At 38.2% G+C, this 25,207-nt stretch overlaps 1 protein-coding gene across 6 annotated transcripts; it reads left to right on the forward strand.

Moving 5' to 3' along the window:
* The first annotated feature begins 95 nt into the window (after positions 1-95).
* Positions 96-25,009, forward strand: ift88 (intraflagellar transport 88 homolog). 6 transcript variants are annotated; one of them, XM_052142514.1, is made up of 28 exons: positions 96-222; positions 5,323-5,412; positions 5,500-5,562; positions 6,975-7,034; positions 7,399-7,452; positions 7,551-7,614; positions 7,766-7,835; positions 7,934-8,024; positions 8,146-8,250; positions 8,341-8,443; positions 8,558-8,672; positions 10,120-10,351; positions 16,398-16,468; positions 16,600-16,686; positions 16,876-16,975; positions 18,011-18,097; positions 18,216-18,402; positions 18,773-18,881; positions 19,022-19,172; positions 19,739-19,854; positions 19,966-20,018; positions 20,121-20,186; positions 20,291-20,397; positions 20,768-20,819; positions 22,768-22,812; positions 23,200-23,247; positions 24,337-24,441; positions 24,516-25,009. In XM_052142514.1, exons 2-28 carry the CDS (start codon positions 5,326-5,328, stop codon positions 24,635-24,637), a joined length of 2,550 nt encoding a protein of 849 aa, XP_051998474.1. In that variant the 5' UTR covers positions 96-222; positions 5,323-5,325; the 3' UTR covers positions 24,638-25,009. The 6 variants fall into 6 exon arrangements, with proteins under 6 accessions (XP_051998474.1, XP_051998473.1, XP_051998476.1 ...); XM_052142513.1 differs by having other exon boundaries at positions 98-222; positions 5,320-5,412; XM_052142516.1 differs by lacking the exon at positions 23,200-23,247 and having other exon boundaries at positions 98-222; positions 5,320-5,412.
* Positions 25,010-25,207: the final 198 nt, after the last annotated feature.

Here is a 25,207-nt window from a genome sequence, read left to right on the forward strand (position 1 = left end):
AAACAAAAGGGTGGATGGTGAAAACATAATCGATACGCGACACATTGTAAAACCTCTCGTTGATAGCCAATGGCAATCCGTCTCTGTATCTTAGCAACCAAACCCGAGTTACGTTTGCGCTCAGTGTAGTTAGCAAGCTATCGGCTACAGAAGCGGCTTTTTAAGGACATCGTCCGAATTAATTTGGACTTTTCGTCAGTCTACACAATTTTCGTTAATAAGGTGAGTTAAGATAATAACGCAGACATGAAAGATGCTGGGAGTTAATTTAGACACTAAGGACGGCGTGTGGTTCGCGTACGAGCTTAGTAAACATATCGAGAAAATAACATATTATGTAGTAGATTAGATGTCTCAAACTTGCAAGGGCTGCTCTTTCCTCCTTTTCTACGTTCTGTAAATGTATCGTCTGGATATATAAGAAACTGTAGCCATTGTTAGCTGAGATTTATGCTGCCTTCATCGGAATGATGGTAAATACGAGTTTCCCACTCGTAAATTGCACATGAACGACCGCTTAAGTCGTAATTATGTTTGGGGAAACTCGGAGAAACTTTTGATTCCCCAGATTCCGAGAAGAGGGATTCGTAAACTTTCAACATGGCGGAGGAGAGTACGGTTTCTGTAGTGAATGACAGGTTTTGTTCATTTTTCTAAATGCAGCTAATTAGTACTTGCCGTTTTGGTCAAATTCATTTATGTAGCAACCATTTGATACGTATTGTACATTTTTACACCGAGAAAATAGCATGTATTTGACCAAAATTCCATTATCGTCAGCAAGCTAACTGAGTAATGCATTATGCTGTCAAAATAAATGTTCCTAAAAAAATTATGTATGAATGAACCTAGTGTCATGCACCGTTTCCTGTTCTTTCCGACAACAAAGCACGTGAAGACGACATACTCGTAATTATCACTTCAGAAGTGGGAATTAGGATAATTCCGATAGAACATGAAGGCAGTATAAATGCAAAGATGTTTTTTTTTGCAGAAATGTGAATCTTATCATTTTATGAAAGCACTTACATTAATTCTTTAGTTAAAACTCATGTATTATGTGAGCTCCCCCCCCCAATAATTATATCATGATCAATGGAAACATGTAAATGCTTCACACTGCACCCCCCCATAATAAAACCATCAAAATTGCTCTGACCCATGCATGGAGGCATGCACTTCACAAGACCTCTGAAGGTGTCCTGTGGTATCTGGCACCAAGACCTTAGCAGCAGATCCTTTAAGTCCTGTAAGTTGCGAGGTGGGGCCTCCATGGATCGACTCCAATAGATGGGCTGGACATAAATCGGATTGAGATCTGGGGAATTTGGAGGCCAGGGCAACACCTTGAACTCTTTGTCATGTTCCTCAAACCATTCCTGAACCACTTTTTCAGTGTGGCAGGGGATATTATCCTGCTGAAATAGGCCACTGCCATCAGGGAATACCATTGCCATGAAGGGGTGTACGTGGTCTGCAACAATCTTTAAGTAGGTGATATGTGTCAAAGTAACATCCACGTGAATGCCAGGACCCAAGGTTTCCCAGCAGAACATTGCCCAGTGCATCCCACTGCCTCTGCCAGCCTGCCTTCTTCCCATAGTGCATCCTGCTGCCATCTCTTCCCCAGGTAAACGACACACGCACCCTGCCATCCACATGATCTTGATTCATCAGACTAGGCCACCTCCTTCCATTGCTCCATGGTCCAGTTCTGATGCTCACATGCCCATTCTATAATGATGAGCCCAAGCTGTGATGAACTGGGTGTTCTGATACCTTTCTATCATGGCCAGCATTACGTTTTTTAGCAATTTGTGCTACAGTAGCTCTTCTATGCGTTCAGACCAGATGGCTTGCCTTCACTCCCTAAATGCATCAATGAGCCTTGGGTCACCCTGTCACCAGTTGGTAGGTACTAACCACTGCATACCGGGAACATCCTGCAAGACCTGCCATTTTGGAGATGCTCTGACCCAGTTGTCTAGCCATCACATTTTGACCCTTGTCAAAGTCGCTCAGATCCTTACGCTTGCCGCGTGCCATTGTAACAAGATAATAAATGTTATTCACTTCACCTGTCAGTGGTTTAAATGTTGTGGCTGATCAGTGTATATGTTGTATGTGGATATGCATGTATATGTACGGATATGTATGAATATATGTATGCATATATATAGGTATGTATGTGTGTATATATATATGAAATTCAATAGCATTCTGAGATGCTACTCTCCTCACCACAATTATACAGAGAGGTTATCTGAGTTATTGTAAATTCTCTGCTTACCTCACATCAACAAGGCATTTCAGTTCACAGGACTGCCGCTCACTGGATGATTTTTTTGTTTTGGCACCATTCTGAGTAAAAATCCCAGGAGTTACAGAAATACTCAAACCAGCTCATCTGGCACCATCAATCATCCATGTGATTATCTAATCAGCCAATTGCATTGCATAAGATCATGCAGATATGGGCCAGAAGCTTCAGTTAATGTTCACATCAACCATCAGAAAGGAGAAACATTTTTCTCAGTGATTTGGAGCATGGGATGATTGTTGGTGCCAGATGGGCTGGTTTAAGTATTTTTGTAACTGCTGATCTCCTGGGATTTTCATGCACAACAGTCTCTAGAATTTATGGCGAATGGTGCCAAAAAAAAAATAAAAACATCCAGTGAGCGGCAGTTTTGTGGACAGAAATGCCTTGTTGAAGAGCGAGGTCAACAGAGAATGGCCAGACTGGTTCGAACTGACAAAGTCTACGGAAACTCAGATAACCGCTCTGTACAATTGTGGTGAGAAGAATAGCATCTCAGAATGCTATTCTGAGATGTGGGTAGGCAGGTGGTTTTATTGTCGTGGCTGATAATTGTACAAATGCAGTTGAAGTCATTACAACTAATTTTTTAACCGCTCCACAGATTTCATAATAGCAAACTATAGTTTTGGCAAGTCGTTTAGGACATCTACTTTGTAATAAGTCCATTTCCAACAATTGTTTACAGACAGATTGTTTCACGTTTATTTGACAATATCACAATTCCAGTGGGTCAGACGTTTACATGCACTAAGTTAACTGTGCCTTTAAGCAGCTTGGAAAATTCCAGAAAATTATGTCAAGCCTTAAGGCAATAAGACAAATAGATTCTGATAGATTAATTGGAGTCAATTGGAGGTGTACCTGTGGATGTATTTTAAGGCCTACATTCAAGCTTAGTGCCTCTTTGCTTGACATCAAGGGGAAAAAAAAATGTGGACCTCCACAAGTCTGGTTCATCCTTGGGAGCAATTTCGAATTGCCTGAAGGTACCACGTTCATCTGTACAAACAATAGTATGGAAGTATAAATACCATGGGACCACACAGCCATCACTCAGCCAGAGATGCATTCTGTCTCCTAGACATGAACTTAGTTTTTGTACGAAAAGTGAAAATCAATCCCAAAACAACAGAAAAGGACTTTGTGAAGATGCTGGAGGAAAAAGGTAGACAAGTATCTATATCCACAGTAAAATTAGCCCTATATCGACATAACCTGAAAGGCTGCTCAGCAAGAAGTCAGTGCTCCAAAACCACCATAAATAAGCCAGACTACAGTTTGCAAGTGCACATAGGGATGAAGATCTTTCTTTTTGGAGAAATGTCCTCTGGTCTGATGAAACAAAAATTGAACTGTTTGGCCAAAATGACCATAATTTGGTCGATTTGGTGCAGGTGGGACTGGTACATTTTACAAAATAGATGGCATCATGAGGAAGGAAAAATTATGTGGATATATTGAAGCAACATCTCAAGACATCAGCCACGAAGTTAAAGCTCGGTTGCAAATGGGTCTTCCAAATGGACAATGACCCCAAGCATACCTCCAAAGTTGTGGCAAAATGGCTTGAGGACAACAAAGTCCCTGACCTCAATCCGATAGCAAATTTGTGGGGAGAACTGAAAAAGCATGCATGAGCAAGGAGACCTCCAAACCTGACTCAGTTACACCAGTTCTGTCTGGAGGAATTGGTCAAAATTACAGCAATGTATTGTGAGGAGCTTGTTGAAGGCTACCCAAAATGTTTGACCCAAGTTAAATAATTTATAGGCAATGCTTCCAAATACTAACAAAGTGTGTGTAAACTTCTGACTCACTGGGAATGTGATGAAAGAAATAAAATCTGAAATAACTCATTCTCTCTTCTGTTATTCTTACATTTCACATTCTTAAAATAAAGTAGTGATCCTAACTGACCTAAGACAGGGAATGTTTTCTAAAATTAAATGTCAGGAATTGTGAAAAACTGAGTTTAAATGTATTCGGCTAAGGTGTATGAAAACGTCTGACTTCTGACTGTAAATATATTCTAAATACTTTGGATTACTTATTCAGCACTGGTAGATTTTTTTCACTTGTTTTGACTATAAAAACTCTGCCAGTACAGTAAGACAAAATACACATATTAAAAATACATTATCTGAAAAACCTAAATATCTTATGCAGTGTTGTTTCTAAAACAAAACTTGTTTTAAGGATTTTAAGATATTTTTACAGGAAAACAATAAAAAAAAATATTATCAAGAAATTATTTTTTTTTTTTAAAAAAGAAATTATGATCCAATATAAATTTTCATAAAAATATGATCATGCCTGTTAACGTGCATGTAAAATGGCTAGAAATAGCATTTTAGCTTAGAGTAAAGCTGACAATTTACACAAGGTTTATTTCTATTTCTTCTGCTCCAAACTTACTTCAAACTTACTTTTTTGTCTGTTCATATGAATTCTTAAAATAAATTAGTTATAAGAAAGTGTTTCACCACTGTTCAAAGGCATCATTTATATGTTTAAATGTTTTCCATTTGAAAGGACTAAATATTAAATTAAACAAATGACAATAAAATGCAAAGTAATCTCTTCCGTAATCAAAATACTTTTTGAGTGTAACTGTATTCTAATTAACAATTATTTAAATTGTAGCTGTAGTGGAATGCAGTTACTTATATTTTGTATTTTAAATATGTAATACCGTAACATGTATTCTGTTACTCCCCAAACCTGTAAATATATATATGTATATATATATATATATATATATATATATATATATATATATATATATATATATAAATAGCTATGATGAAATAGTTAGGTTATATCTGTTATGTACAGTATTTATATTATTTAACTGGTGTTTCTGAATAGTAATAATAAAAAGAATAGGTTTAAAAATGGTATTTCACATCACAGAACATACCAACCCAAAAGTATTTCATTTAAGCTATTTCCATATATGTTGAGTCCTGAGATCTGATTTCATGTGTTTTTCAAAGTAGGTTATGGAGAACGTGCATCTTGCCCCAGAGGAGGAGGAGGATGATCTGTATACAGGCTACAATGAATACAATCCAACATTTGACTCCGAGGTACACAAATAATTCAAGCCTAGCCATACATTTATTAAAATGCTTAAATTTTGCTTTTATGCTTTGTGATTTTTCCTGTCCCTGCAGGACCTTCACAATGATGTGGGTTTTCAGCAGGCCGTCAGGACTAGTCATGGGAGAAGACCACCAGTAAGTAATACATGCTCAAACATGCTAGAACATGATAGCAGTGCCTTGCTACATGCTAAAACATACTAGCAACATGCTAGTAATGCTTAGCTTCATGCTAGAACATGCTAGTAATGTCTAAAAAAAGCAAAAACATGCCAGCAACAACTAGCTACATGCTAAAACATGTTAGCAATGCCTAGCAACATGCCAACAATACTAGCTTCATGTTAAATCATGCTAATAATTACATGCTACCAACCAAATATTTATTTTATTTAAGCTGAAATAAAATAATTATGGTTGGAAAATAAATGTAAAACTTAAAAACGAAACTAACAACAGTTATTGTAAAAGTAACTGAAATAAAATAATAATAAAAAAATAAATGATCATTGGCACAATCATTGAGCACTCACTCATTATGGCGGAATAATCTGACCTAAGTGGCTGTGTTGGTGAAGACCTACATTTGGCGATGTGGCGTGTGATGCATGTGATGTTAGCTGATATGGCTGGTAGGATACGACAGAGCCTTGTTTGTACCGTCTAAATCCGTGAAATGCTGAAATGCCAGCAGCGAAAGTCATCAAATTTGCACTGCTGCTAAATGTGAACATATTTATTAATTGCAATCCAACTTATATTTTTAAACTTTGTGAAAATACTGCACCAGTGAAAGTTTTTGATGTCCTCTGCAGATTCTGGTCAATTTACCAGAGTTGTCCCAAAATTATGTTTGTGTCCCAAAAATTAAGTGTCTTCTGTCTGTATTGCATTTTTTTCTTGTGATATCACTATACTTAACATAGATAAGCACATTATAGTACACCAATAATACAAATAACATTTATGTATAAAATATAATGTAGTTAAAAAGTTTGCCAATTGATCTTAATTTTTAAAGGTCTTAATTATTTTAGATGTAAATAACTCAGGAAGTGTTCTGTTAATTCTTAAACTATAATTACTAAAACTAAAATATATAAAAACAAAATAGAATTGTGTCCACAAAATAAAAACTAAATGAAAACAAAACCATTAATGAAACTAACTAAAACTAAACTGAAATGTATAACAAATTTGAAAAATTTATTAAAATAAAAACTAATTTAAAAATGGAAAACTATAATAATCTTGTGTTAGTATAAGTATGTTAGTACTGCCTTGCAACAAGTTAGAAACGTATGCTATATGCTTACAAATGCTAGCAATTAGCTACATGCTACAACATGCTAGCAAAGCCTATGTCTTTTTATCTTAGTAGCTGGTTGTTTTACTGTAATATTTGTATAACCATCAAACTTCAAACATGTAAAACTATTTTAAACTTTTAGACAAAGTTTTGTCAAGCCAACATCAAATGTTCAGTCTAGTTACACATAATATTTAATCAGTAACAGGCACTTGATTAGCTTGTTGAATATTTTCAGATGACTGCTAAATATCCAGGGACAGCAATTGGAGGGCGATCGATTGGAACAGCTTTTGGAGTGAGTAAAACATCTGGACGTTAATACATTTTTGACTCTAAAAGAGCTTTTTGTAAATAGAAAGATAGTATGTTTTAATGTATGCTGTTTTAAATACTCAGGAAGAAAGATGTCAGGGCAGGGAAGGTGACATTCACCTAGAGGTGAGAAAATATGCTGTCAGGGTCAGGACAGACAACCCAAATAGTTTAAATGCCTTTCTATTGATATTCATGGTGAGCAAATATATTTCTGGGTGAGGACATTGAATTCAATCCACATTTCAGGTCAACCTTTCATTAGGGACTGTGATGCAAAATCTGTCAGTTGTTGGTAAATTGATGTTATTTTGTGTTCTCTTCTATTTCTGATGATAATATTCTAGTCTCGGATGCCTATTGGCACTTCAGTGGGAAGACCTATGACTGGAGCTGTTCAGGTGAGGACTCTTGCATAGCCTCTTGTGTTTATTTTTATTTTTATGTTGCATGCAGTTAAAATGTGTAAATTTTCGAAGTGTTTTTGTGTGTTGTACAGGACGGTGCAGCTCGTCCCATGACTGCAGTGCGGGCCGCAGGATATTCTTCATCTTTAGCTAGAGGTACGGTTACACATAAAAAAACCTCTTGCACATGTTCTTTACAGTCATATTTTACTTGAAATTGCTTTTATACCAGTCACATAATGATATTAGATTTGTAAAATGTTTATTTCTGGGCTAGTTTTTGAATTGAATTGAACTGTCTTTACAGGCTCAGGGTTTGATCCACTGGGACAATCGAAAGGACCGGCCCCTCCATTAGAGACAAAAAATGAAGACACGTATGCATTTTCTTAGTGCTTGATAGGCATTTGAGGTTTTGGTTACTTGATGAAATGTGTCATTTTAAATTTTGGTCTAAATAATTTTTTTTGTTCAGTCCAGAGGAGAAAATAAAGATCCTGGAAAAGAAGGTGAATGATTTGATAGAGGAGAGCTGTCTCGCTTATGCAAATGGAGATCTACAGCTGGTGGGTCTGCTTACTCCCAACTCTAGCTATCAGGAATTCTAATATCAAACTATACATGTTTTTAGATAAAAAAAATATATATATATTTTAAAGAAGATGCTGAATTTTCTTTTTTCCACAGTCTCTTGAGAAGGCCAAAGAGGCAGGTAGAAAGGAAAGGGCTCTGGTGAGACAGAGAGAACAAACAGGCACTGCAGACCACATCAATCTCGATCTGACCTTCTCAGTGAGTTTGTTGCTCCACGTCACTTACACTTCTGGATAGAAATTGGTGGTTCTTGCTGAAAATTCACATGACTCTCTTCTCTTTGTTTAGGTGCTATTTAATTTAGCAAACCAATATGCCAATAATGACATGTACACTGAAGCCCTGAATACTTACCAAGTCATTGTGAAGAATAAAATGCTGAATAATTCTGGTGAGGAAATTTCAAATGTGTTTGGTTTAAAAGGTTCCTGCATAAATTAAGGTATTTTTGATGTAATTGTGCTCCTTATCCACAGTTTTCTGTTACTGTTTTTCTCTCCTATAGGACGATTAAAATTGAACATGGCAAATATCTATTTCAAGCAAAAGAACTACACAAAAGCGATCAAATTTTACAGAATGGCTTTAGATCAGATCTCAAATGCCCACAATGCAATGAGGTCAGTATTTGTTCAGTGTAACTGTTTTGCACGCTGCATATTTGTATTTCAATGTGTAATTAATATATAGTTCATTCAGAAAGTATTTTTTTATCACATTGACATAAGTATTCAGACCCTTTGCTATGACACTTGAAATTTAGCTCGGGTGCAGCCCATTTCTCTGGATCATCTTTTAGATGGACTTTGATTAGAGTCCATTTGTAGCAAATTCAATTGATTGGACATGGTTTGGAAAGGCACACACCTGTCTATATAAGATTTCACAGTGGAAAATGCATATCAGAGCAAAAACTAAGCCATGAGGTCAAAGGAACTGCCTGCAGAGATTAGAGACAGGATTGTGTCGAAGCACAGATCTGGGGAAGGCTACAAATTATTTCGGCTGCATTGAAGGTTCCCAAGAGCACAGGGGCCTCCATAATTCTTAAATGTAAGAAGTTTGGAACAACCAGGACTCTTCCTAGAGCTGGCCACCCAGCCGGACTGAGCAATTGGGAGAGAAAGGCCTTGGTAAGAGAGGTGAGTAAGAACTCGATGGTCACTCTGTTTGAGCTCCAGAGATCATTTGTGGAGATGGAGAAACTTGTAGAAGGACAATCATCACTGCAACACTCCACCGATCTCCTCGGGTCAAGACATGCAAAAAAAAACACCTAAAGGACTCTCTTACTGTGAGAAACAAGATTATCTGGTCTGATGAAATGAAGATTGAACTGATTGGCCTTAGTTCCAAACATCATGTCTGGAAGAAACCAGGCACCGCTCATCACCTGTACAATGCCATCCCAACGGTGATGCATGGTGGTGGTAGCATCATGTATTTGGGGTGTGTTTCAGCGGCAGGGACTGGGGGACTGGTCAGGGTTGATGGAAAGCTGAGCGCAGCAAAATACAGAGATATCCATAACGAAAACCTGGTCCAGAGCGCTCAGGACCACAGACTGGGCCAACTGTTCACCTTCCAACAGGACAGTGACACTAAGCACACAGCCAAGACAACACAAGAGTGGCCTAGGGACAACTCTGACTTTGAATGTCCTTGAGTGGTTTAGCCAGAGCCTGGACTTGAACCCAATCTAACATCTCTGGCAAGACCTAAAAATGGCTGCCCACCAATGGTCCCTATCCAACCTGACAGAGCTTGAGAGGATCTGCAGAGAAGAATGGCAGAAAATCCCCAAATCCAGGTGTGCAAATCTTGTCGCATCATACCCAAAAAGACTTGAGGCTGAAATCGCTGCAAAAGGTGCTTCAACTAAGTACTGAGTTAAGAGTCTGAATACTTATGTCAATATGATATTTCATTTTTTTCTTTTTAATTCATTTGAAAGTTATCAAAAATCAGTTTAGTAGATTAATGTGGAAATTTGTTTTATTTAGGCTGCAACATAAAATACTTTCTGAATGCACTGTAGTTTGACACAGATTTATCCATATGTTATAGGATCAACATAATGCAGAACATTGGAGTTGTGTTCATACACATGGGCCAGTACTCAGATGCCATCACCTCCTTTGAGTACATCATGACTGAGAGTCCCAACATAAAGACAGGCTTCAACCTTATCTTGTGCTACTATGCCATCGGAGACCGTGAGAGAATGAAGAAAGCTTTCCAGAAACTCATTTGTGTGCCCCTTGGAATAGATGATGAAGACAAGTATATTCCTCCAAATGTGAGTGTATAGTTAAAAAATGATTTGAAGGAATAGGTCTCCCACATAAATTAGTTGTGACATCAGTTACAACATTTTACCTCATGTTTTTTCCAAATCTGGATGACTTTCTTTCTACTGTGGAACAAAAGGAGATGTCTGGCAGAATTTCAGCCTCAGTAATTGTCACAGTAGACAGAAATCATATGTGTAAGCACTTTTAAATAATTTATTGCATGAGTTAGCAGAGTTCTGGCAGAGTTCAGACCAACAGCCATCTCGACTGATGAGGCCTAGACAAGAGACACAACCTAGTGACTGTGGATGCAGGCTTTATACCTGCGAGACACCCGGAGAAGAGAAACAAAGCTTGAAGAGATGTTTCATTTTGTAACAGTCTAAACCACAGGACTTTATATGAGATTCCTTACACACAGACATCCCATGTACATATGCAATTAGAATGACAGGTTGGATACTTTGTGTATTGTGAGAAACAGGTGGAAAGTACAAGAGCATGAAACATTCAAGGACAGTTCTGGGGCTACAACACACATCTTTCTGATTTACTTTTTCTGTTTACCCTTGCCTGCCCGAATTCCGGGAATTCCACATGCGGCCCTCAAAGAGGGAAAAATTAAAGAGAAAACTCATCTGGAGTCTCTGAGTCTGGCTTGCCAACAGTCACCAGTCACTTTAATCATATGGAAAACTTTGCAATAAATGTGAATGGTGACTGTGGCATTCTGTGTATTCCACAGAAGAAAGTAAGTCATATGGGTTTGGAGCATCATTATGGTGAGTAAATGATGACAGAATTGTCATTTTAGGGTGAACTATCCCTTTAATGTAAATTATGTATGTATGTATGTATATATGTACACACAGTATGTATGTATATATATTACCAGTCAAAAGTTTTGAAACACTCAAGAATATAGTGAAGTCATCAAAACTATGGAATAACATAACAGACATGTACTCTTGACATTTTCTGAACCAGCTTCTTGAGGTATCACCCTGGGATGCATTTTAAACAGTATTGTAGGAGTTCCTATCTATGTTGGGCATTTATTGGCTGCTTTTCTTTATTATTTGGTTCGTCATCAATTCAAAAAAGTGTAATTAAATTTTAGTTTTATAATGAAATAAATTGATATGGTGGCATAATAATATTGTTGTCTACAAAACGAAATTTGAAACATTTAAGCATACGCCTTCAGATCAAAAGATTTTTGAGATCATGAGAAACATTTCAGTCAAGTATTTCAAAACTTTTGACCGTAGTGTATGTGTGTGTATATATATATATATATATATATATATATATATATATATATATATATATATATATATATATATATATATATATATATATATATATATATATATATATGTATATATACATACACACACTATTTATACAGTACTGTGCAAATGTCTTGGGCACATAAGAAGTTTCACAAAAAAATTTGCCTTATGATGGCTATTTATGATGGGTCACGTGATGCCATGCGAGGATTGGACATGTGAACGGCAAGCTCTGCACACTTTGCTAGTTTTATCGCCTTTAATTAAATAAACCAGTGAGATTCGATACTCTCTGTTCCATAACAGTTCTAGGAGGACAATATGTAAAATAATTCAAAATCCTCGGGCTCAGGAGACATTAAAAGACACTTACATGCTCAAGTTGACACTCAGGGAGTCGATTTAGATGGGGAAGTGCAAGAAATGCGGCGAGAGATGTCGAACATGTCGGCAATGCTGACGAAGGTCGTTGCTGACTTAGAGGATCTTGCTGTGATACATCGATTGATCACCGCCATGGAGGCGAAGTTTAATGATATGGTTATAAGAGTGGGGGATGCCGAGAAACTAATCAATTACCTGGAGTCATCAGAGAGGGAATTATCTGCTAATCCGCTAGCAATCGAGGTGGATTTGGAGCATGTCTGGGAGAAGTTGGTGGACATGGAGAACCATAGCCGGGGGAATAACATCCGTATCATTGGGATTCCAGAGGATGACGAGGGACAGGATATGATTAAATTCCAGGACGGGCTCTTTACGATTCTGCTCGAAATTGCAGGTCATAAGCTGGAAATCGAGCAAGCTCACAGGGTTCCCATTTGGCTATCCACAGAGGGAGGTAGGCCCCGATCAATTCTGGCCAAATTTCTGAGATCATCTGATAAAGATCTTGTGTTATGCGAGGAGTAAAGGAAGGCTTTCTTGGAAGAACCACAGAATTTTCTTGTTCCCAGACTGTGAATTCGGCAAGAGAGAAACGTGATTGATTCAAGGAATGATTTTGAAAAAACAAATTGATATTCCTAGCCAAATCGAGAATAGATGCTTAGGATGGCCGTAAAACATTCACATGCCCACAGCAAGCAATGTCCTTCATTAAGTCAATAGAGTAAGTCATCTTGTGGTACTCATGTTGCAGCTGATTTGTCCGGCTCCCTGAACATTTGCTTGACTGTTTGAAGAATCTGCATGTTTTTTGTGCTGGTTCCACCTAGCGGCTGGAGTTTATATTGTGGAGTAAGCCTTCAGGACAGTTTAGTGGATGAATCTACATGCTCTTTGTGTTTATTACATCTGTTGTCTGGAGTTTGTTTTATAGATTGTCTTTTACTGTGTAATTCTGTTTAAAAAATTTGTATAGAAACACCGGATTTGAGTAATCTGATTGCAGAGTTGTTGCAGGGGCTCTCCTAGGCGTGCATGGACTGTTTGAGTTTTGAGAGATGGACGCCACTTGGAGCTGTCACACAAAGGGTGTGCATTAACCCCACATCCGTTTTTTTTTTTTTTCTTTCTGTTTGTTTGGATTTGGCGAATGTTCGGGTTCAAATTGTAGCATTAATGTTGGAATGTGGTCTTTTATAAAAAAAAAATCACACACAATACATTTTTTCTTATATGTCAAAATGTCAAATGTTGATATGAGTGGATTATCTCTCTCCACGTGGAATGTGAATGGCTTGGGGCACCCCATAAAAGGAGGAAGGTTTTTTCTCTTTTTAAGCATAAGAAATATGATATAGTGTTTCTTCAAGAAATGCACCTTTCTCCACAGGAAGTGGAAAAATTTGGGAAGTTATGGGGTGGGCATTTTTTTGTAGTGCTGGCTCGAGTAAGAGCAGGGGAGTCATTACACTGACAAGTAAATCTACTTAGTGTAGTGTAGTGAATCTACAATTCAAATATCTCAAACAGAGTAAAGATAAATTAGGAATAGTCATTATTGTTTTATCTGAAATTCAGGGACAAAGTCTTATTTTGGATAATATATATGCACCTAATGTTGATGATCAGGGTTTTTTTTATAGATCTTGAAGGGATGTTGCAAGCCACTGGCACCCATCACGATATAATATTGGGAGGAGGCTTTAAAGTTTTGATGGACTCAGTCCTTGATCATAGTGAAGCAAAAGTGTGCAAGCCCCCTAGAGCAACATTGACGCTTCACAGGATGTGTAAAAATCTTGGTCTTACATATATTTGAACCCATCTGTTTGAGTATACATTTTCTTCATCAGTCCATAAGATTTACTCTAGAATAGATTTTCTTTATATATATATCTTAGTCTCTTATTTTATCTGTTGTTGATTTTTTCGATTGGAAACATTTTAGACTCAGATCAAGCCCTGGTGTGTTTAGAGGTGTTGTCATATATGGAGAAAAGGAAATCGTATAGTTGGCACTTTAATGTATCCCAAAATCCTGAATTCCAATAAATGCTAAAGGCTGAAATCAATGTCTATATGGAGACCAACTGATCCTCAGTATCCTCTGTGGGCATTGCTTGGGAGGCACTTAAGGTGGTTCTTAGGGGCCGGATCATCCAGTATGCCACATTCACCCAAAAATATAAAGTACAAGAACTTGTGGAATTGGAAGGGAATATTAAAAGTGCAGAGGCAGAGCTGAAGCACTGAATGTTGTCTAATGGCCTCAGAGAATTGACCCGGTTGAAATATAGATATTATACTGTTTTGTTGCGGAAGGTGGAGTTTTGGCTATTCAGGGCAAGACAGTCATACTTGTGGGATAAGGCAGGAGAAATTCTGGCTAGATGTATAAAACAGAGAGAGCCTTTTTCTACCATTCACTCAGTGAAATCTGCTGGGGGTGAAATATTTACCTTGGCCATTTATAATTACAATGCTTTTAAAGAATACTATCTTGATCTTTATAGCTCCACATCTTTGTCTACTGAAGAGGATATTAGAAAGTTTGTGGAACCATTAGAACTTCCTAAACTGACGACTGAGCAAAATAATTATCTTGATTCTGAGATTAGCTTGGAGGAGTTTAGTGAGGCAATTAAGGCCTTGTCCACAGGCAAGGCTCTGGGGTCAGATTGCTTTGCCACTGAATTTAGATCTTATGCTACAGAACAGAACACAACTGGGGAGAAAGCAGGAACAAGATAATAAGATAAAAACTCCAGGACAACACAGAACTCTTCGCCCAATTCAAGTTTGGATTATGGGTTATCAGCCATGGATGTCCCAAAACTACTGGAGCAGAGGGAGAGTGGATGATGTAAAATTGACTTTCCTCGACGTGGTTCCCCGAGATGGTGAGCTGGAGAGGTGCTGTGATGTGGGTAACTGTAGTGAGAGGAGTGTCACAGAGAGTATTTGTGGTGATGGGTTCATCCAGAAGAGTCTTTGAAGAGACCATTTAGCCACTAGATTGGCATCTGTGAAGTTACCCTCTGCTCCAGAGACCACCAGGACTGAAACAGAGTGACGGATGTTGTTGCTCTGCAACCAGGCCAGGAGGAGGGTTCAATTGCCAGGGAATTTATCCAAAGGAGTAACACCCACCAGTAACTCCTTGCCTACTGGTGAGCTGCGTCTTTTACCAGACAGGAGGCTACTGTGTGTCCTGGTTGTCTGCAGTACAGACAGAGGCCGTTGATGAGGCATCAGTGTCGTTCTGTGGCGGATAGCCGAGGTCTCTCAATCTGCATGGGCTCTTCCTCAGGACTGAACTCAAAGCATTCACCAGATGAAAGAGGGCGAGTAGCAGCAGACACAGAAGCCCCAGATATAGGAAGTCTATGGTGACAATGTTGCATGGCCAGCCTGTTGTCGACCCTAATCGCTCGGTCCACCAGATCGTCAAAGTGGGTTGGTAGGTCCAGCGTGTAGATTTTGTTGGATAGCCCATGCAGAAACCGGTGTGGCTTCGGTGGAGGGGCCGGCATTGGGGGAGAGACGAAGCTGTTCAATCCTGGATGTCAGGTGGGCTATCTGTTTCGCCATCTCCTCAACGGCTTGACTGGTGGATTCGAGTTGCTCCTTTTGACAACCGAGGAGCGCCCCCTGTTGTGGTACAGCGTTAATCAGATATGTTCCCTCTGCTGGGTCCATGTTTGGCCAGATTGTTCTGTGAGGATTGTTTTTAGGAAGGACACAAAAGCAGAGGGAATGTAAATGAACAGTTTTTATTGAAACACAAATTAATGTATTAATGAACTGATGACTGAAAACGTGGTCCAGGTTACAGAGAGGTGAGTGATGGTGAGGTGAGTAATCCACAGAACAGTGATGGCTGTGGTTAGCTGAGACACCCAGACAAGGAATGGCAGAGAATGGCAATGTGGTGAGGTGAGTAATCCACAGAGCAGTTAACAGTACAGAGCAAGTGTCCATACGATAATTCCTTCAGGTGAAACCAGGGGCGGTAACCACCGAATCCACACTGGAAAATACTGAGAGAAACAAAGGTAAAAACAGACCAACAGGAAGGCAAGACTACACACCAAAAAGAGGCACAAGAGGGAAATAACGAGTGATAATGAGCAAATTCTCAAAAAAATTCTCCAAGGAAACACTGATTGGTAGGTTCCTGATGCAAAGGAATACGCACGAGGTGAATGAAAACACACCGACACACAAAAGGAACCGGCAGATAATCTATGACATAATACATATACTGTATATTTGGATATATTTTATTGTCAGTATCACCATTATTCTGCAATGTATTATTACAAATTTTAACATTGTACTATCAAACACTTTTTTCTTTTTTTTATAGGATGACCCTCATGCAAACATGATAATTGAGGCTATAAAGAATGATAAGCTGCACCAAATGGAAAGGGAGAGGTATTCTAATATATTTAACATTCTATTATAGATATATAAAACTTGAATCAGTTTTTTTTACCACAAGGTTTTTCATTTGAGCATATCTGTATTGGCCTTCATCAGTATGTTTTCGTTTTTTTCACTCCTAGGAAAGCACTAATAGAAAAATACATTATGACCTCAGCTAAGCTTATTGCTCCAGCCATTGAGTCATCATTTGCAGCTGGGTTTGACTGGTAAGTTGTTGATGTATAACACAAGAGGGCATTGTAGCACAATCTTGTCCTTTTGGATCCCATGAACAATCTGTAGTATGTTGTATAGATTGTGAATGGTAATGATTCAGTTGAACTAGATTGTGACAGATTAAAATAAACTGTATATACCTTTTGTTTTCAAATCAGTGTAATATGGTACTTTTGCAGGTGTGTAGACATGGTGAAGGGTTCACAATATGTGGAGCTGGCAAATGACTTGGAGATCAACAAAGCTATTACCTACCTAAGACAAAGAGACTTCAAGCAGGTAGAGAGATTCCTGGATGCACACACTTGAATCATGTTGCTTTTGACATACAGTAACACCACAGAACAGGGTCATTTTGCTCCTTGTCTGTGTGGAGACCTTGTTACTGTCTTATAACACTACACATTCAATAGTCCATTTTCTTTTGTTTTCTTATCTATCCATCTGCATGACTCTTGAGGCTGAGGTGTGTTTGTATTGTTGAGATTATGTGTGTTGCTTCCAGCAGTAGGCCTTGTGTAAAATATTGATTTTGTGTTTTGCTGTAATGCTTCTCTTGTTTTATCCAGCAGCAAACATGTTATGAAACATGGGGTTTAAGGGGTAGTTCGCTTAAAATAAATAAAATTCTGCCATGATTTGTGGGTAGCACTATCGCCTCACAGCAAGAAGGTCCCCGATTTGAGTCCCGGCTCACCCAGGGGATTTCTGTGCGGAGTTTGCATGTTCTCCGCATGCTCTCCCCATGTTCACATGGTGCTGCGGTTTCCCCCACAGTCCAAAAACATGCAGATTAACTGAACAGGAGACTGTTGCAAATAGCTGTGAGTGAGAGTGTGAATGTGTATGTCTGTGTATGTTAGCCCTGTGATGGACTGTCCAAATTTTCTTCGGCCCGAGACAGCTGGGATAGGCTCCAGCACTACCTGTGACTCTACATAAGGCAAGTGGCTATATAGGATGGATGGATTTTGCTCCAAAACCATTTACATTTTTCTTTCTTCAGTGTCCTTTCTTCAAAAGATGTTTGGCAGAATTTTAGTCACCATTCACTTATATTCTATGGAAAAAAAATGCAATGAAAGTGAATGGTGACTGAGGCCTTATGTGTTACACAGAAGAAAGAAAAACTCTTATGGGTATGGAACAACATGGGGGTGAGTAAATCATGACAGAATTTTTTATTTTTGCTTATTATTTGAATAAATTATAGGGAAACGTTAATGTCATTGATCATCTGTACATGAGTTCAGTCCCCCTGCTGTCCCAAACACTAAGAATATGCTTAATACCAGTCTCTTATTTTGCTCTCAGGCAGTCGAGACCCTGAAGATGTTTGAGAAGAAGGACAGTCGGGTTAAAAGTGCTGCTGCAACTAACCTTTCCTTTCTCTACTTTTTGGTGAGTACAGAGCTATACAGTACCTTGAGGAACCATCCTTTTATTTATTATGCTATGTGTTATGTAGCCCCTTGCTGACTACTACTTCTTTTGCTGTATGTTTGCCTCTCCTCCTCAGGAAAAGGATTATGATCAAGCTGACCGCTACGCTGAGCTTGCCATGAGCGCTGACCGCTACAACCCTGCTGCACTTATTAACAAAGGCAACACAGTGTTTGTGAAGGAGGACTATGAGAAAGCAGCTGAGTTTTATAAAGAGGCTCTTCGTAATGACTCATCCTGTACCGAGGCTCTCTATAACTTAGGTCTGCCATCACTAATATGCCATCCGAGGTTAAACTCTATGGGTTTTACCTCCATTCAGTGGATTCTAATGTGTTATATTCCTTTATAGCATGATCATACACACACTGAGCACATTATGTACACCTCTACACCTACTTATTTATGCGATTATCTAATCAGCCAATAGTGTGGCAGCAGTCCAATGCATAAAATCATGCAGATACGAGTTGAGTATTTCTCTAACGGCTGATCTCCTGGGATTGTTTATGCACAAAAGTCTCTAGAATATACCCAAAAACGAAAATGGGGCAAGATGCATAATTCAAGACTATTATTTAATTTAAAAATGTATATCCTCTTAAGAGCGTACATCTCTGAATCCTCATTCAGGTTTGACCTATAAGAGGCTGGTTAGACTAGAAGAAGCCCTGGACTGCTTCCTTAAGCTGCATGCTATCCTCAGGAACAGCGCTCAGGTCATGTATCAGTTGGCTAATTTGTATCCTTTATTAAAGGTACATCATTTGGAATTTAATTTAAAATTAAATGGAATCCTACTCCATGTTACAGTATAATATCAATATTGTAAGTGCATGGTCATTTGCTCGTTAAGATTCAAATTTCTTAAGCAGCTTTTAGATACGAGATGCTGGAGGACCCTCACCAGGCCATTGAGTGGCTGATGCAGCTCACCAGTGTGACACCCACAGATGCCCAGGTGCTGGCTAAACTTGGAGACCTTTATGACAATGAGGGAGACAAATCTCAGGCATTTCAGTACTATTATGAGGTAAAGGTGATTTTGCATGCCCAACGATTCATATATGCTCATCAGGCCAATCTTCAGTGTTATGTTTGTTGAATGAAAGATGTTTATTAGCTCTGCTTCTCTTATTTGAAAATGTATTGTTCAGGGGTAAAATCTTTGGGTTGTTTAGGACATACTCTAGTTTAATCACTACAACGTGGGTGTATACAGTAGATGCTTTTATGACATTTAAATGAATTTTAAACATGTGCTCATAATATAGTTTTTTAGTAGATATTATTAAGATTGTTCCATGCAGGATAAATCTCAATCTTGGTTAACTAGTCAGATTTCTTTTTAATGCTGAGTTAATGCTGAAGTATGTTAAATTTTATGTGTTAAAATACTTTCTCCTATCCTAGCAGAGACAACTATAAGTAAGCTATTCATAGATCCTTTTTCTCGAAAAATGTAAGCACCGTTTCTGTGGCACTATGAAAATTGCTGTTTCTTTTGAGTGATTCGCTTAGACCCGCCCAAACAATGTTACTCAACCAATGGCATGAGTTGGGGGTAGGACTATCACAAAATGTTGTTGTTTGTTTCAGTCATACAGGTATTTTCCCTCAAACATAAGTGTCATTGAGTGGTTGGGAGCCTATTACATTGATACCCAGTTCTGTGAGAAAGCTATTCAGTACTTTGACAGAGCTACCCTCATTCAGTAAGTTACTCTATCCTATGAAATTATAATCAGTCATGAATATTATCATTACTAATTTCAATCAGTTTTGTGTCTGCATGATGTGTATTAATGACTTAACATGAATTTCAGACCAACCCAGGTGAAATGGCAACTGATGGTTGCCAGCTGCTACAGGAGAAGTGGTATAAACATTTTTCACACTCAACTTTACACAAATAATACATCTGGCCAAAAGGTATGAGCACTTTGCCTTTGTAGTCAATTTGTAAAATGTATCTCCCTAGGAAATTATCAGAAGGCACTTGAGACATACAAGGACATTCATTGGAAATTTCCAGGAAATGTTGAATGTAATGTACTTATATATTTAATAGTTCTCCTTTTATTTATAATATTTTTAATCTCAAGCAACACTCTAGTGGCTGTGTATTACAAGACTTTCTTTATTGGGCAGGTCTACGTTTCCTGGTCAGACTGTGCACAGATATGGGATTAAAAGAGGTGCAGGACTATGCAACCAAACTTAAGAAAGTTGAGAAAATGAAGGAGATCAGAGAGCAGGTAATCACTGCTTGGTACTGTTTATATCTTGGCCTTATTTGGTTCTTTAAATGGAACAAAATAGAAGAGTGGGAGTAAGAGTGAACAATAAATTATGATCCAACATATAACTGTCTGAAGGAGAAACAACTGTCTCTTTAGAACTACAAGAGAGAAATTTCCCTACTGTTTCTTTTTTCCTTTTCCATTTGTTTCAACCGTAGCTACCCTCTACTAGCAGAAATATTTAAGAACTTGTACCCTTCGGGAAAAGAAAGAGCATGTGAAATGGCCAATATTTGAGAGCATGCTGATAAGCACACTGATTACTTTGCACATTTCATGTGTCACAGTGAATTATTGGACTTATTCTGTGTCTGTGGTCTCTCAGAGGGTGAGGTCTGGGAGGGAAAGCAGTGCTCGGGGTCGGAGAGAAGGCAGTGGTGAGTGGACAGTTTTAACTCAACCTCACAGATCAACCTTTGACATAAAACACCCCTCATTAACAGTATAAATGCCTCTTTACTTTTTCCATCAACCTCAACCTATCACCTGCTTCACTTGGTAAAATTTTGAAAAGGAATAACTTCAAATCTTACACAAACTCCCCCCAAGAAACCCAGTGGTATGACCGTAATGTGGACGATCTTAGTGGAGATTGATAGTTTTGTGATTTGATATTCCAAATAGAGAATACAGTACATGAAAATGCTTGAATTGTGCCATAGACACCTGTTCCTATTAGATTTTAATCTTTTAACAATTGTCACTCTACACTCTAGCCATAAGATGATGTTAATAGTATAGCAATAATACAGTAATATACAGTATAGTAAGATATTTCTCATTCTTGACTCCTCTCTGGGACATCAGATGTGAATTTTACACCAGGTGAGTTTCAGTTGTCAGCTTCTGGTATAGCTGGGTATATTGGTGAATTTGTTTCTTATGTACGATCATGCAGTACATCCATTGAGTGAAAGTTTTCAGCCTCTTGCTGCATCTCACTTTTCTCTCCTTCCAACATGTTCTGCTCACGTCTCAACACATTAGGAAGTGGTTCAAACCCCAAGAAGTCCAGTGGTATAATTGCTCCCTACTTCATATACAATAGAGCAGAACTGAAGCTGTCATATACCGTAAAAGTGTTATAAAAGTGATTAAAGTGACATGATCAATTAAAGGGATAGTTTCACCCAAAAATGAAATTTCTATCATCTATTACTCACCCATCTGCCATCGACTTTCTTATGCAGAACACAAACTATTTTTTTTAGAAGAGTATCTCAGCTCTATTGGTCCATACAATGCCTAGACCATTAGGTGGTGTTATGCATGAAGAATGTGAATTGCCGATTTATGGAAGAAGAAGAAAAAAAAAAAAAGGACTTAATATGTATCTGTTTCTCACCCACACCTATTATATCGCTACCACTGGAGTTTAATGGATTACTTTAATGCTGACTTATATGATTTTTGGAGATTCAAAGTTCTGGTCACCATTCACTTGCATTGTATGGACCTACAAAGCTGTGACATTCTTCTAAAAATCTTAGTTTGTGTTCTGAAGAAAGAAAGTCATACACATCTGCGATGGCCTGAGGGCGAGTAATTTATTAGAGAATATTTATGGGTGAGCTATCCCTTTATCATCAAGAGTGGCTTTGGAGACAAGAAAATTATTAAAATGTACACCATTCAGCCACAATGGTGCCAAAAACATCCAGTGAGCGGCAGTTTTGTGGACAGAAGTGCATTGTTGATGAGGTCAACAGAGAATTGCCAGACTGGTTTGAACTGACAAAGTCTACGGTAACTCAGATAACCGCTCTGTACAATTGTGGTGAGAAGAGTATCATCTCAGAATGCTATCCTTAGATGCGGGTTGGTGCTGTTTTGGCTGCACGAGGGGAACCTACACAATATTATGCAGGTGGTTTTAATGTTGTGGCTGATCGGTGTACATTTTGATAATTTTCTTAACAATAGAATGATTATCTAAATTGCTGACTAGACCTCTGTAGAGCAGCACAGATTAAGATTATCTCTGTTAGTGTAGATCTGTGGGTAGATTCTTCATAAACTTCAATTAGTCATCACTTTGCTGTGGATATCAAATGTAAATAAATATTAAGACACGTGCAGATCATACATAGTTGTATTTCAATTAACAGCAAAACACGGCATGAACTCGCATTTTTTAAATCACACTCTTTTTTTTTTAAAGACAATAATGGGATAGAACTGCATTTCTCCCTCATTCTCCTTGTATATTTCTTTACATAATCTGCTGTCTCTTTCACATCCTCAGTATCATTTTGTTAGTTATCTGTTTTTCTCTTTTACTCTTCATCTTTGTTTACCTGTTCTTCATGGCTGTGCACCTGAAAGAGAGCAGCTCAAGCCCCATCAATACCCCTCCTCTGAGAGCCAGTGGTATGACTACACACACTACATAAGATTGGAGGAAGAGATCACAAGCTCCTGTATAAATATAAAACAAGCATTGCATTGCATTCTGGATGCAAAGAAACTGCCGCTTCTGCACACAATAGCGGCCTCATTACAAAAGTGATTCATTCCTCACATTCTGCCCTGCAGTCATTACTGAACTCTGATTTTATCCGACAGTTGGCAAGCATTGTACTCCAAAAAATGCAAATAATCCGTTATTGCCATCTTATTTTCATTGTTGCAAGATACAACCTAAATTGTGCTGGCCTCACCCAGCTCTCATGTCTCTGTCCAGCTTTTCCTCTGTCTTTTCATCTTGCTATCCTCAAGAGTTCTGTCCTTTTCTTCTTTCCTTTGTTTTGTCTGCAGTGTCTCGCTCTGAAGCTAAGTATAGTCCTGTACTGGCGCAGGGCAAAGGTATGTATTCTGCTAAGCAAATCAGATAATTAAACATCTGGATGGTTAAAAACAAAACAATGAAACTGACTATATTTCTTTAGCACTTACAGCTGCAAGCATCATGGAAAACTTCAAACCCAATGGCTCAGTACAAACTGATATGCCAAAAATGCAATTTTACTGCCTTTCCTCGGCTCAGTGATGCTGCATCCAAGGACATAAATTAAATCACACAATGTAATGCAAACATGTGGTGTGAAAGCCATCTGCCAAAACCGCTATTTCCAGGGAATAGTTGCTCTTGCTGCATGACAAATTTCCAGCCCCTCTAACTTCAGTCTGTTTGCACAGTACCGAGTGCAAATAAAGCAGTGAACATTTTAGCAAGTACACTCCTAAACAGCACCACACAGTATAAGAGCGCTTGTTATCAACATTTAGATGTCTAATCATTTCCTGTTTGTGTTGAATACCACAAAAACTAATTTCGACTTGTACCTCCTTTTCTTTAAAACAAGCACAAATCTGAGTGAGGCACTTACTGTGGAAGTGAATGGGTGCCCATCCGTAAATGTTAAAATACTCACTATTTTAAGAGTATAGCCACAAGACAAAAACAATATGCATGTTAACATGATTTTAGCATCTGAATAACACATACATTTTTACAGAATTCATTTCAGTGCTTTTATAAAATGATGAGCTTCACTTTTTTGTCTTTAAACCTTCCAAAATGTGTCCCCATTCACTTCCATTGTAAGTGTCTCACTGAAACTAAAATTTTTGCTCTTTACAGAAAAGGTCGGGTGAGTCAAGATTATTTTTTGTGGTAATCGATATTACAAATGCTGTCGATTGATCTTAACTTGTATTGAGCCAGGAATATTCCTTTAAGTACAAGCTGAAGCTGTTGCTTTTCATGCTTTTTTCTAACATGTTTCAAGACATTTAAGCATGGCTTACGTTGTCAGTGGTGGCATCCTAAATGTGAATGCCTTTTTATTCCTTGGCTGCTGTTTACAACATTTCACCAGACAATGATGTAAACTAATTCTCACTACAGAAGCATTTTTAAGTGTAACATTAACCTTAATTGTGTGTTCTCAGACAGTGGACAGAGCACCAGTGCCAAGGGTGAACGGCTTAGTGTTAAGCTGAAGACACTTCCAGGTTCTAATGAGCCATATGAAGCCAGCGCTCAGCAGGAAATAGGTGAGAAACAACATTGGCCATATCTTGCGTAGAGAAGAATGCTACTGGTCTATAAAAATTATTCATAATTTCAGATGCTTCTTACATCGATCCCTTGGGGCCTCAAATGCAGAGACCAAAGACTGCAGCAAGGAAACGAACTGAGGAAGATGAGTTTGCTGATGAAGAGCTAGGAGATGACTTACTGCCAGAGTGATGTGCAGGCCTTAAAGGGATGGTTCACCCAAAAATGAAAATTCTCTCATCATTTACTCACCCTCATGCCATCCCAGATGTGTATGACTTTCTTCTGCTGAAAACAATGATTTTTAGAAGAACATCTCAGCTCTATAGGTCCATACAATGTAAGCGAATGGTGACCAGAAATGTGAAGCTCCAAAAAGCACATAAATACAGCATAACAGTAATCTATAGGACTGCAGTAGTTAAATTGATATCTTCTGTAGCCATGCAATCACTTTGGATGAGAAACTGATCAATATTTCAATCCTTTTTTACTTTTTAGAATGTGGAAGTGAAAATGGAGATTTATAGTAGAAAATAAGTTAATGACTTATTAAATATTGATCTGTTTCTCATCCACACCTATTAAATAACTTCTGAAGACATAGATTTAACCACTCATATGTCATATGGATTACATTTATACTGCCTTTATGTGCTTTTCGGAGCTTCAAAGCAGTGTTAGACGCAATAATGTTCCTAAATGTCTACTTGTACTTTTTAAATATGTTATAGTTATATAAAACTGAAATCCAGTATCATT

The sequence above is a fragment of the Xyrauchen texanus genome, chromosome 14, assembly GCF_025860055.1.
Source record: "Xyrauchen texanus isolate HMW12.3.18 chromosome 14, RBS_HiC_50CHRs, whole genome shotgun sequence".
Classification (NCBI taxonomy): Eukaryota; Metazoa; Chordata; class Actinopteri; order Cypriniformes; family Catostomidae; genus Xyrauchen; species Xyrauchen texanus.

Bases quoted from the DNA above. Each gene is read 5' to 3' on its own strand.
- ift88 (XM_052142514.1), top strand. From the start codon at position 5,326: ATGGAGAACGTGCATCTTGCCCCAGAGGAGGAGGAGGATGATCTGTAT. The intron at 7,615-7,765 runs GTACGGTTACAC...CTGTCTTTACAG, and splicing joins TTCTTCATCTTTAGCTAGAG to GCTCAGGGTTTGATCCACTG. The intron at 19,855-19,965 runs GTAAGTTACTCT...CATGAATTTCAG, and splicing joins GACAGAGCTACCCTCATTCA to ACCAACCCAGGTGAAATGGC.